General features: G+C 36.3%; 1 protein-coding gene across 1 annotated transcript; it reads left to right on the forward strand.

Moving 5' to 3' along the window:
- The first annotated feature begins 3,723 nt into the window (after window positions 1–3,723).
- Window positions 3,724–12,286, forward strand: LOC102602069 (adrenodoxin-like protein 2, mitochondrial). Its single transcript, XM_006351621.2, has 8 exons — window positions 3,724–3,910; window positions 4,011–4,107; window positions 8,835–8,902; window positions 9,095–9,141; window positions 10,637–10,743; window positions 11,502–11,551; window positions 11,682–11,764; window positions 11,851–12,286. The coding sequence occupies exons 1-8, from the start codon at window positions 3,827–3,829 to the stop codon at window positions 11,963–11,965; spliced, it is 651 nt and encodes a 216-aa protein (XP_006351683.1). The 5' UTR covers window positions 3,724–3,826; the 3' UTR covers window positions 11,966–12,286.
- The last annotated feature ends 854 nt before the right edge of the window (window positions 12,287–13,140 follow it).

Genomic DNA, 13,140 nt, shown 5'->3' on the forward strand with positions numbered 1-13,140 from the left:
AGAGGCTTGGGTTCAAAGGTGAACTTGAATATTGCTTTTCATCCTCAGACAGATGGTCAAGCAGAGCGCACTATTCAGACTTTAGAAGATATGTTTAGGGACTGTGTGATTGATTTCAAGGGTAATTGGGATGATCACCTACCTCTCATTGAGTTTGCTTACAACAATAGTTACCATTCTAGCATACATATGGCTCCTTAAAGGTTTTACCCATGAAGGGTGTTATTAGATTTGGTAAGAAGGGGAAACTTAGTCCCCAGTATATTGGTCCTTACTAAATATCCAAAAGGATTGGTAATGTAGCTTATGAGTTGGAGCTACCATAAGAGTTAGCAGTAGTTCATCCGATATTTCACATTTCTATGTTGAAAGAGTACATGGGAGATCCTTCGCTAATAATACCAACTGAAGATATTGGTATCAAGGATAGCTTGTCTTATGAGGAGATTCATGTTCAGATTCTAGACCGCCAGGTTCGCAAGTTGAGAACCAAAGAAGAAGTAGCAGTCAAAGTTCTGTGGAGAAATCAATTTGTTGAGGAAGCTATTTGGGAAGCTGAGGAGGATATGAAGAAGATATATCCACATCTCTTTGAGCCCAGAGAAATTCCAGATCAAGGTATTAATTCTCTTCTTAGTACTCTTTAATTGATATACTGATGTGTTAGATTTGCTTGTTGGGTGTTTGAGCTGAATGTTAGAAGTTACGCCCTTAGCCTACTTAGAGTAATATCATTCGAGGACGAATTTTCCCAAGGGGGAGATGTTGTAACATCCCTCTTTTGAAAGAACTAGAAATAGAAAGAAACCATTTTTTTGAAAGATCAAATTTGGAAAGTTTGGCAAGTTTTGCTAAGTATAAGTTTTGAGTCAACTTCAAGTGACCATAACTCTCAGTACATGATGAGTTAGGTGTTCTATAAGATATCGAATGAAAGGTCTTTGAATTATCTTCCCAATGCCACCAAGTTTGCTAATTTTCGAGCTCGTATGAGAGAGATATTCCCGTTCGAAGTTGGGTTGTCAAGATAATAAAATTTAACCAGATTTTAAAGGGGGTATTTTGGTCTTTTCCAAACCCAATTGGTTTAATTCGTTTTTAGTAAATTATTTAGGTCTAAACTGAGTTAGTTCAGTTTACTCAATTAAGAATTACGCTAGGGTTTTTAAAGAAGAGAAAAGAGAAGAAAAGTCAAGGCGTTCTTGGAGATTTCTTGTGGAATCAAAGTCGTTTCGCCAAGGGTTGATCCCTAAAGAGGTATGAGAGACTTTCATAGCGTTGGGTTCGTTCACCCACGCGTCAATCATGTTTAGTTCAGCGAAATTCGTTCTAGAAAGTCGAAAGTTTGATAATCTTGAATTGTGTTCTTGAAATTGGCTTTCATTCTTGAGATTTGATGGGATTGTTGAGTTCTTGATGGAATCGTGTCGATTTTAGAGTTGTGTTTGATTAGATTCTTCTGTACATATACTGGGTTTCTGAATCTAAAGAGAAATCGAGAAAATAATCAAATTTAGGCGAAATGGGGTTAGAAAACGAAAAAGAAAAAAGTTGGGAGAAACTAGCAACCCAATCCGCGTCGCGAACCTGCCTCTTTTTTTTTATAGAAGATTTCTCCGCGTCGTAGAGAGGTCGCGGACCCCTCTGCCTCAAAATTTATTTCGCGACCAAATATTAAAATGCATCTCCGTGTCACGGACTTGCTTCCAGACAGTGATTTCTTGATCATTTCTCATGTTTAACTATATAAAAATACTCCTAAACATCACGAGATCTTTCTTATCACAAATCACAACCTTGAATCCATAAATTCAAATTTAAGGAAAGTTAAGAGTCAAGTCTAGAGAGTTCTTAGAGTCCTTTCAAAAGTCTTTTGAAAATGCTTTAAACTTGTTTTAAGACTTGAATTTTGAGTTGAGTAAATAGTAAAGAGTGAAGTTTATTTCTTCAAAAGAGTATATGAGGACTATGTATTCCCGAAGAGTAAATGTTTTCACATTTAATCAAGAAAGGAAACACCGATTCCCAAAAGAGTCTTTAAGCTAGTTTTCAGTAAAGAGTAAATGTTTTCACATTTAATCAAGAAAGGAAACACCGATTTCCAAAAGAGCCCTTGAACTAGTTTTCAGTAAAGAGTAAATGTTTTCACATTTAATTAAGAGAGGAAACACTGATTTCCAAGAGAGCCTTTGGGCTAGTTTTTGAGCAATTATTTCAAATCACAGAAAGAGTTATGTTTTTTAAAATATGAGCTAGTTACATTTTTGGGAGTAGTATTGAGCATCTATATGAGGGAGAGTTTAGACAACTCACATCCCCATAAACTATGTAGCCTAGAAAATGGTCATACTTTTAGATAATTCCTTAGTGTTTTTTAGCATAGACTAGTGAATCCACTTAGTAGTTAGGTTCTATACCCCCGGAAAGGTATATGATGGCCCTGGCAGCGTGAGGCAAAATGATGTATCAACACATAGCTCTTAAGTGATAGTTGTCGATTAGAGAAACTCCCACAATTATATTTTGTATTCTTATATACACAAAGATTACTTGTATTTTCACATACAAACAGAGTTTATGTTGTATCCTTGCATACAAACTGAGTTACCATTGTATTTCTAAATACACAGAGTTGTTATCCATGTTTTAAAAGCTTTTTCTTTATATTGCATTTACATTATTGCTTTATATTGAAATGAGTTGAGTTGAGTTGAGACCAGGTATGTTCCTTTAGTTCCTTTCAAGCTTATGTCTTGTTTTAGTATTTCCTTCGCATGCTCGTACATTCAATGTACTGATGCTAGTTGGCCTGCATCTTTGTATGATGCAGATTCAAGTAACGAGGATCAGCATCCAGCGCATCGTTGATCTAGTTGAGCTTCAGAGTTGTTGGTGAGCCTTCTTGCTTTTGGAGGATCCCTTTTTTATTACTTTATCATTTTAGTTCATTAGAAAGTCGTCCCGACGTCCATCTCAGTTGTTAGAGGCTTCATAGACTTGTTTTAGTATTTCCTTCGCATGCTCGTACATTCAATGTACTGATGCTAGTTGGCCTGCATCTTTGTATGATGCAGATTCAAGTAACGAGGATCAGCATCCAGCGCATCGTTGATCTAGTTGAGCTTCAGAGTTGTTGGTGAGCCTTCTTGCTTTTGGAGGATCCCTTTTTTATTACTTTATCATTTTAGTTCATTAGAAAGTCGTCCCGACGTCCATCTCAGTTGTTAGAGGCTTCATAGATAGTTAGTTGATGTTAGTTCTTGAGTCTTTTCCGTTTCAGTTATGTTGAGACTTGAGTTGCCATTTTGGCCAGTTGAATGTTGATCTTTAAAACATTCTAAGTTATTTGTTGAGACAGTTTAGTTTGATTGTATTTCAATACTTTCTTTTATCATGAGTAAGTCTTTCGCTAAGAGTTAAGTCAGGCCAATGGTTCGCTTGGGGCCAACAATGGTTCTCGAGTGCCAGTCCCGTTCAGCGTGTAGGCTCGGGGCGTGACAATACATTTCTATATTAAGTAACAATTTAACAATAAAATGTTTATTTTACCCTTAATGAAATGATTTACCGTCACACAATTTTTTATCATTCATTTTGAACCATAAGTTTAAAAGTCTAGCTTTCTTTCTTAAACTTTGTGTCGAGTGAAACTATCTCACACAAAATGGGACGGAGGGAGTAGTCTTTTCATAATTTTGTACTCTCCCAAGTTCCAAACAAACCCTAATATATACAGGTTTTAGTTACAAGAGGGTTTAGCTGAAACTACCCGACCCGACCCGTTTTTCATTCTTCTCCGGCCGGTGACCTCCCCTCCCTCTCCAAAATGGTCGGCTTCCATGTTCGCCGACTGGCCCATAGCCTCACTCGCTCTTCTCTCTCCTCCCTTCTTCTTCATGATTCTGCTTCTGTATGTGCATATTTTATTAAATTCAAAAAGTTAATTTGTTTTTTATGTGCATATTTTATTTACTTTGGTTGATTTCTAAAGAGTTGTATGTTCAATGTAGGCGGCGCATGTATCATTATTGAAAGTGGGTTCAAGGAGTTACAACACTGCGGCGAAGAATCGAATTAGGGGTTTGTTTCCATCCAATTGTTCAAATGGTATGTCTCATATGAGCTTCATTTGCTTCTGGAGTTGAGTTAATTTTGGTAAAGTTACAGCTTTCTGTATTTTGATATTGGTTTATGCCTTTGAACCTGAGGGTGTGGCCTAGTGGTCAATGACGTGTAATTGAGAACAGTCTCAGGTTCAAACCCCACAAGCCTGCAAACTGGCCCTGACACTAGGTTATATAAAAAATAGAACTTGGTTTATGCCTCTGTTGAATTGTGTGAAGCGAAACAGGAGTGGTTGAGAAATTGTCCATGGAATCCAATTTAGGTGCAGAATGGATCCTTGGGTTATTGGTGCTTATTTATGTTGTCCTACTACCTTGTTTCAATTTGTTTGTCCTATTTTCCTGTTTAGTCCATTTTAAAAAGAATGTCTTCTTCCTTTTATAGCAACTCTATAATTCCAACTTTCCACATGACATGTTTAAGACCACGAGATTTAGGACATTTTGGTACATTTGACATATCTTTAATGGAAGACACAAGATTCAAAAGTATCTTTACTTTTTTAAACTCCGTGCCAAGTCAAAATAAGGCAAACAAATTGTAACGGAGGGAGTGATATTTGTCTATTAGTGTGTGTTGGAGGGTCTAACATTATAGCCTTATTTTGTAGCTTGGCTTGTTTGTGAATTTTGTGAACTTACAGAATTTTGGTATTTTGTTTTTTGGTTCTTGGGTGAAGTAGAGATACTTATAATTTTTCGAGGATGGTTAAATTTTATAAACAGAGGACAAGGATTGTGCCAAAAAGTAATATACAGCTCAGATCCTTGACATTACTGTAGGAAGTTGAGAAATCTATCATCATATCCACAGAAGTGACAACTTCTAGTTTACACCAAAAAGCCATGAAAGTAATACATTTGTGCTTCAGTGTACGAGCATTCTCATATTTACTTCCGAAACATCTTTACTTTAACAGAAGACAGAGATACTTTTATTAACAATGGCGTCTAATAGATGCATCATTACAAAAGTACTAAATGCAAAACTCGAGGAGCCAATGAATTCAAAAACAGTTTTGCTTTACTTTTATCTCAATGTTTACACCAAAAAAGAAAGGGACAAAAAGCATTTTTCTTGTAGTGCAGGGTCTGACATTGAGCATCTTCCAAGCATATTGCATTCCTATCTTTCCAGAATGTCCAAAATATAGAAGATGGTACCGCTTGCGATATCTTTTTTCTTTCTTTCTTTCTTCTCCACCTTCAGTTTGCCAAGTAGGTTTTGTCCATATGAAGAGCTGTTACCTGTCTTATACCAGTTTGAGATAGGAGTACCCAAGGCAAATTGAGTGTTTGGGAACATAACATATGAAGGTTATCGCACTTACAATAACTTCCAATCCGTTTGGCTTTATCTCATAGAGAGAAGGAAAGTGAACTCTCCATGTTTGAATTGACAAGATGACAAAAGAAAGCAAATGGCATTAGTTGATACTAATACTATTAATTTGCACTTTTGGTCATTCTGACAAATGTTTGTTTTGGCGGTATGAAAGAGTTGCATTTAAAAGGCTTGCATAAAGAAAGGTTATGCTATTGCTCTTGATTTTACCCTTCTTTCCTCTTAAAATCAGAAATAGAGAGCATTATTCTTCTCAAGCAACTTCTTTCACCAAATATATTAAAAGAGTTAATACTTTTATCTTTTCCTTTCTCTAATCTCACATAGTTCTAATCCTTAAATGATGATGATTCTTACTAAATTGGAAGTTTAAAAGGAGTTCGAGTACATAATACTGGTGCTTTAAGGAGAAAGGTTCCAATCTGAAATATAATGGAGTATTCTTAGTGATTAAATTTTGGTTTGGCTAGTAGAGTATCCTGTATTATTTAGGACATCATGTATAAGTTCATTGGAATTTTGAGTAACTCACAACCTTTTTGAACCTAGTAAAAGTATATATATAAGAGCACTAAGGAAGTGCGAAGCCATTTTTACAATAGAATAAAAACTGAGTTTATAAAAGTGAACCAAGTAAATCTACTAGGAATTCTGTCTCCTCTAAGCTACTTTCTATACACCAAAAGAACAACAACAATAAACAACTCAACTTGAATTTCTGGAGAGGAGTGTGATTGCTGTAAAAAGTTCTTGCATTTCTCTCCTGCCGTGCTGTCCAGCATAAACGAGCAGGTACCATTCTCCACCAGCTCAAGTTCTACTGCAGTTCCATTATAGTTCCAGTAGTGCAGCATTTCACTAGTGGTAGCTGCAATAGCCCAACTAAGTCCCTCAATGTTAAGAGTTGCCATAGCTGGTTAGGGATAGGGCAGTGGAGGAAAAGATGTCTATTACTGTCCAAAGCAGAACCATATAGAGGATATATGGAGCATAGCTAAAATCCCCCCCTCCCTTTTAAGATTTTTCTGAGTAAATCAAGCTTGTCTTGCCACTAGCCATGAGAAACAGACCACTTTGAAAGGAGCTTTGACTTTCCAAATAAACCTCCATGGCCAAACTACCTGTGATTTTTCTTGACCCTCGTTTTCTGTTACTACGTATTGTTTCTTATGTTTCGGCTATCACAGTATTTTGCTACTGCTACTGTTTCTTTTCCCTGAATCCTATGTAATGTTTTTTTCTATTATTTGCTATGTCTTCTTTATTTCTGACATTCTGTTTTCATACTGCTCTGTTGTGTGATACTTGAGTCTAGGGTCTTTCGGGAACAAGTCTCTCTACCTCCACGAGGTAGGGGTAAGGTCATACACTCTACCCTCCCCAGACAGTACATCCAGACCCCACCTGTGGGATTTCATTGTCAAAGTGAAACCTCTTAATCTTTAATACCTTGGAAAGTTTCCAGTCTTCTTGAAAGTTCCACAGCTCTTTCAAGCTACCAGTTATGTAGGAGTCTTAAAAAAGTAACATTTCATCCATGTTGACCCGACAAGGTTTCTAGCTTGGCTTCAGGGAGTGTGGTTATGCTATATAATTCAGGAAAAAAGTCTTTGAGAAGGCCATGCTCAAGCCAGTTATCACTCCAGAAGTGTCTTCCTACCATTTTCTATCCTTTTGGTATGTTGTTGGATAGAGAGTTCCAATGGAGTTTGATGGCTTACCCCCACCCCATATGGACTATTGCAACTTTAGAGCACCATATGGCCATCCTGTCCATATTTGTCATGAATTACCTGTCTCCACAGAGCGTTGGATTCCATATTGTATCTCCTTAGCCGCTTCTTGAGGTTCCTGATGTCCAGTCCCCCACCCCTTTCAGTAGTGAGGGGAGTGCTCCAGTTAACTAAGTGAATGGCTTTCTTGTCTTTACTATCTTGCCAACTAAATTAGTCCTTGTGTTATGGGTTAATCTCATCTGTGCTTGTTATGTTATCCAACTTACTGAAAAGGACCTTCAATTTGTGTGATATAAACCATTATCTTTGGTCAATGGTGTGAACTAAACTATATTTATAACTCTTGGATGAACACAACAATTTCTTGGAAATCCATAATGTACTCTCACTCAAGGCTAATGTAGCATATATTGGTCTAAACAACTAGAAAAGTGCTGGGTACTTCAGATCAGGATGCAACAAGAGCAGTTGAAGTTAAAAAAACTCTAATTGGGATTTTTTTCCCGCTTTGTTTATGCAAGAATTGCATTTTAATAAAAAGAGCGTCGTGGAAATGCAATTGTTAAAATGAATATGTGTTAATATAAAATTAGACAAGATTTGAAATCAGATCTGGTAGAAGGTGCAAGTAATGCATAGAGGATAAACTGAGAGAAGGTTGTGATAGATGGTTTGGTCATGTTTTACATAGACATCCAAATGCACTGATCCTTAGATGTGACAGTATAGTGGTTGAAGGTGATAAAATGAGATGAGGTAGACTTGAAATTACATGATGGAAAAATGTATTAGATAGAAAATTTACAACCTCGCAGAAGTTATGATGACTTGATTAAGAATATAACAGATAACAATGGAAGCAAAGGATTCATACATGCACTACCAATTTGCAGAGATTGAGGTATAGGCAATTACTGATACACTTACATTAGGTCTTCTATTTCCAAGAGTCTTTTGTTTGGTTAGAATTGCATATCAGCAAAGGATCAAATGTGAAATGTACCTCTACTTTTCAAAAAATTCCCTGTTTGAGTATTAGAATGAAATTAGCTTGAGTAGAGCGGAATGAATATAGAGGATCATATACCTAAAGTTCGGATTGAGGCAAAATTATTGTTGTACTCTGGAACTGCCATTGTCCTCTTCACCTAAATATCATGCCCCTTCCCTAGTGTTGCATTGCTCAACAAAAGGTGGAAGGTTGAACTGAAGTGGCAATGACATGCCAAAAAGTGCTATTGAAGCAAGTGGCCGTTGGTGATAATTAAAGTAATACGATTTTCCGTTGCCATCTTGTATAACCACCACTTGATGCTATTTTGTGCTAAAAAATTCCTACCTTGGTTTTGGTTCATCGTTGAAGGTATGCAAAAAGTGTAGTAGGCGCTCACTCAAGTTTTGATTTTTGGTCAGTGAACCGAGCCTGGTATTTAGATGGAGATTGGTTGAGGGGAAAATCCATTATCCATTAAGCTTTAGAGGTGGAAACAACTAGTTTCTCGTCCGATAAGCTTTACATGTATGTTCTCCTATGCATAGATGTGACAGAAACTCAAGTTGCACAATATTCATGGGTCTAATGTGATATTTCATTTTCTAAACTACTTTTTCTCCTTGAATGCGTTGCAGCCATATCACCCTGCACCCCAGGGACATCATATGGACCCTTGTCGAGATACCAAATTTTGCTGGGCCTGGTCAGTAGCTTTGCAAGATAATGTAATACTTGAAAAGTTTCTAGAAATTATTGACTGTGAGACTCTTTAGTACCCCATCCTGTTGGATTTTGTTTCTTTTCCATTGTTTCCATTCTAAGAAATAGTTTATTTAATTTGAAATTTCATATCATTCTCCTTTTGTTTTACCTGAATTTTTGTTCTTTGTCTCAGAGGCATAAAGAATATTGCACTACTACAGGGAGCGAGGAAAAGCAAACGTAAGTTATGTATGGATTGTTACCATTATTTTATTTTCTTTTACCAGTTGTTTCTCTTTGAACAAGGAAACCTTGTACTTATTTACACAAGAGATGTGTCACTGTCTTATATTGCTAAATGCACTTCATGATTGAGAGTTGTGAGAATGTTTAAATTGTCTTGGTGATATAGGAATGAGTAGACCTGTTTGATTGGCGTAGTTGGGTGAGTAACGCTGCTATGTGGCTAATGATGCTTATCCAAAAAAAAAAAAAAAGATCTGTTGCTTATTACTGTTAACCTAACTATATTGATCAACCTCTCAATTTTGAAGGGTAATTTCTAACTGCTATGTAGCAGAGCAGTTTTCGTGGCATATAAATTGATTGAAAATGTGAGGTTATTTTGATAAGGATTGGGACCTTGAATTTGCTTCTTGGGGAAGGAGCTTCATGCAATGAATTTGGGTTTTCAAGGTCAATTAAGGATGGTTAGGCAAATTTCTTGATTATATTTTATTTAATTGTTCCTTTTTGAGTTTCCTTTAAGAATACAATTGATGTACAAAGGTTTGATCCATGTAGTATTTGTTCTATCCTAGTTAAAATTGATAACCATTAGGTTAGTTTGTACTTACTATTAATTTTGCTAATTAATTTGACATTTCTTTCAGTAAAAGTTGTATAAAAAAAGTCAATGTCATATCATAACCCAAGGATGTGGCTTAGCAGTCAATGAAGAGTGAAAACCATGGGAGACCAGGGTTTAAACCCCAATAGAGACAAAAAAAAAACGTTAGGGACTTTTCCATATGTGTAAGCCTTGGTGGACAAAGTTACCCATTACTTGTATCGGTAGGTATTAGACACCCAATGCAATTGTTGAGGTGCCTGTAAGCTAGTGACCATACACCGTCATAGAAAAGGGTCCTGTCATAATGTTGAAATACATTTCTTTTGTTTTGTTGAGAAGGTAGTAATAATACAATCTCTTTATATAATGAATAGAATGGACAATACAATTTTAATGATTGTGCGTATACTATTCCCTTCACTAAATCAAGTCCATTCTAAATTGGTCCAAATATGCATCAATGCAAATCCAAACTCTGACATTCCTAATATAATCAGATCAAAGCTGATGCTCTGAAATATCTGAAGTTTCCTTCTCTAAGATACTTTCATGGAACATATTTACACGTGGTCCTTCTAATCTATAGTTTGGGAGTTCCCAAAAACTGCCCTCGAGATTGGGAATTCTATGTTTTCTGCATCTTATGATTTTGTATACACCCTGTCTTTCTCTATCAAACAATATACATTATTTCACTGAGATCTCTCATCAGTAGTTGAATAGCCTTTTAAGTACATGGTTATTTTGATCTTGGATTGCAGTCCAATCTCTCGTTGCGTTTGTTGCATAATTTCATCTCTAATATGGCCGTTGGCATGCCACAAGATTATACATATCTGCTTTTGTTCTCCTCAAACTTTTACATGTTCTCTCTTTGCACAGAATATCAGTAACATTTGTTGACAAGGATGGAGAAGAGAAGCATATCAAGGTCCCTGTTGGAATGTCTTTGTTAGAAGCTGCACATGAGAATGACATTGAGCTTGAAGGTTAGCTTTGTTGGCGCATGCTAAATCTTACATGTTGATTCAATATTGGTATCCTTAACCAGTTTAGTATAGATTTTCAGGACGATATAGGACCTTTATGAATCTGATTACGCTTGCAATTAGTATGCTTTTATTGGGCGGATATTCTGATCAAACTTTTTCACCTCGCAATCATTCTTATCTGAAAAACATAAGAGTGATTAATTAAATTGTATAGTAATCTAAGTTCTCTGGAGTAGGTGAGGGAAGTCCCTGAGTTGATTCAAATTTAGTGAAAGAAGAATCTGAACTCAAAGCAATTCAAAAGGAATACTGGGAGTACTGCAAGTATTCTCGTCTTCATATTAAAGATACTGGTGAAGGGGTGATAGTGCTGAGATGAGTGCGGGAAGGTGTGTGAAAGTTGGTAATGAATCTTGAGACATAGTTTAGACTTTAGAGAGGCAATGCCGCAAAACTAGTTGGATACTGGAATGGGCCAATAATGGCAGTTGGGCATATTAGAGACGTACTAACATTCTTTCCTAATAATGGTGTAACCTTTCAATTTCAGTTTTACCTTTAGACAATTAATATGAGCCTCATTTACACAGGTCTGGTTAACGTTACTGAGTGATCATCTTCGTCTCCCTACAGTTTGAATTGTATACCAAAACAGTTTTGGGTGTTACTGGTGGAATTTACATTTCTTAGCATATCTAACTTTTGGTGCCTTATCGATTGTTAAGTTTAACCGAACAACTTTGGCTTTGATACAGGAGCATGTGAAGGGTCACTTGCCTGTTCCACATGTCATGTGATAGTTATGGTATGTAATCATATGATTAGGCCATAAACCCCTCCTTTGCCCCAGCTTAGATAGGTCAAGAATCCATTTGAATGTTGTAATCTTTTAACTGAGCTACATTCGTTATCTGAACTTTGATGACTCTGGACAGGATGTGGACCAGTACAACAAGCTAGAAGATCCAACAGATGAAGAGAATGACATGTTGGATCTTGCTTTTGGCCTCACAGAGACGTAGGTCCCTTCTATTTGTTGTATTATTTTTCAGTTTACTGTAATATTCTCCAGCCTCTCATTTATTCTGCATTCGTTCTCTGCAGGTCTCGTCTAGGTTGTCAAGTAATTGCTAAACCTGAACTTGATGGAATCCGCGTAGCTCTTCCTGCAGCCACGAGAAACTTTGCCGTTGATGGCTTTAAACCGAAACCACATTAGAGAATTTCTAACATGGATAAAAGATTACTCATGGGTATCTGCCAAAAATCGAAGCCTCCCAGTTTTGTATGCCTCTTACAAGTGAGTGTATAATAATACCTTTAGGGTGAGTATGGTATCACATATTATGCTGGAAATTGTGACCAAAGTCAGCTGTTGTTTAGGCATTTAGTCAAAAGGATTTGATTGATTATTTTATTAATAATATCTCCAAGGCTCATTTCCTCTTTTGACAGTGTATCTTTTCACTAGGTTTGCATTTTTTTGACTTTGGTTCAACACTTTTGTCAAATCAATATTATTAAAGGTGTTTTATTTTCATTTTGAAGTATATGCTTCAATCCACTACTCTTGTGAGATGTATTGTGTTTTTTTTTAGCTGTGAATGTATCCATCCTTTCATCTTACCTTTTATCTTATATGCAAATCAAAGCATTTAAAATGCAAGATAACATTGTTTTCAAACATTTCTCATTAACTTCTTTATAAATATTCAAGGTAAACTACTTTTGAAAATTATTCTTTACAACTTTTGTTAAAAACACTTTCTTCTTTTCTTTAAAAAAACAAAGATTTGAAGTAGTCCATTTAGTACTTTGTGAAGCCTATGCATAAATAAGGATTGATTTTTACTTTCCCACCAAACTACTATAGGTTGGGGATAGTTTCTAGAGGTTGAGTCGAACCCAAAATTTGAAGATGACGGGGGCACTACTAAAGGCGGATGCTGGTTAGTCGAAGCATGAGACTTTATTGAAAAATATTGTCCAACAAGTATAAAATTGAAGGTATATATAAATATAAATTAAACAAAAACATAACATAGTTCACTCTATGGTTAGATGGTCTTGACCCTTACTCTACACTTTGTGGTTGCTACTTGCTAGTTCAAATCTAGCTTAAGGTTTTTACTATTGCACGTGCACCCACTCCCTCAAATGTATGTCCGCCTCTGCCTGGGAGATAAGTTACTTCTAATTAGGGGTATACAAGTCAAATCGTAAAGTCAAACCGAACCGACGAACCAAATCAAATCGAAAAAAAAAACGATTTGTGGTTTGGTTTGGTTGGTTTGGCGGTTGAAAGAAAAAACCGACCACTCTTGATTTTGTTTGATATTAAAAGAACAAAAGTCAAATCGAACCCAAACCAAACCGACATAATGTGTGTGTGTA

Source organism: Solanum tuberosum, unplaced genomic scaffold (genome assembly GCF_000226075.1).
Source record: "Solanum tuberosum cultivar DM 1-3 516 R44 unplaced genomic scaffold, SolTub_3.0 scf00130, whole genome shotgun sequence".
In the NCBI taxonomy this organism is placed as follows: domain Eukaryota; kingdom Viridiplantae; phylum Streptophyta; class Magnoliopsida; order Solanales; family Solanaceae; genus Solanum; species Solanum tuberosum.

What these genes read in the sequence shown, in the direction of transcription:
- LOC102602069 (XM_006351621.2), top strand. Translation starts at nt 3,827, where the DNA reads ATGGTCGGCTTCCATGTTCGCCGACTGGCCCATAGCCTCACTCGCTCT. An exon ending in GAATGACATTGAGCTTGAAG is followed by an intron (nt 10,744 to 11,501) that starts GTTAGCTTTGTT and finishes GCTTTGATACAG; the next exon opens with GAGCATGTGAAGGGTCACTT. An exon ending in CATGTCATGTGATAGTTATG is followed by an intron (nt 11,552 to 11,681) that starts GTATGTAATCAT and finishes GACTCTGGACAG; the next exon opens with GATGTGGACCAGTACAACAA.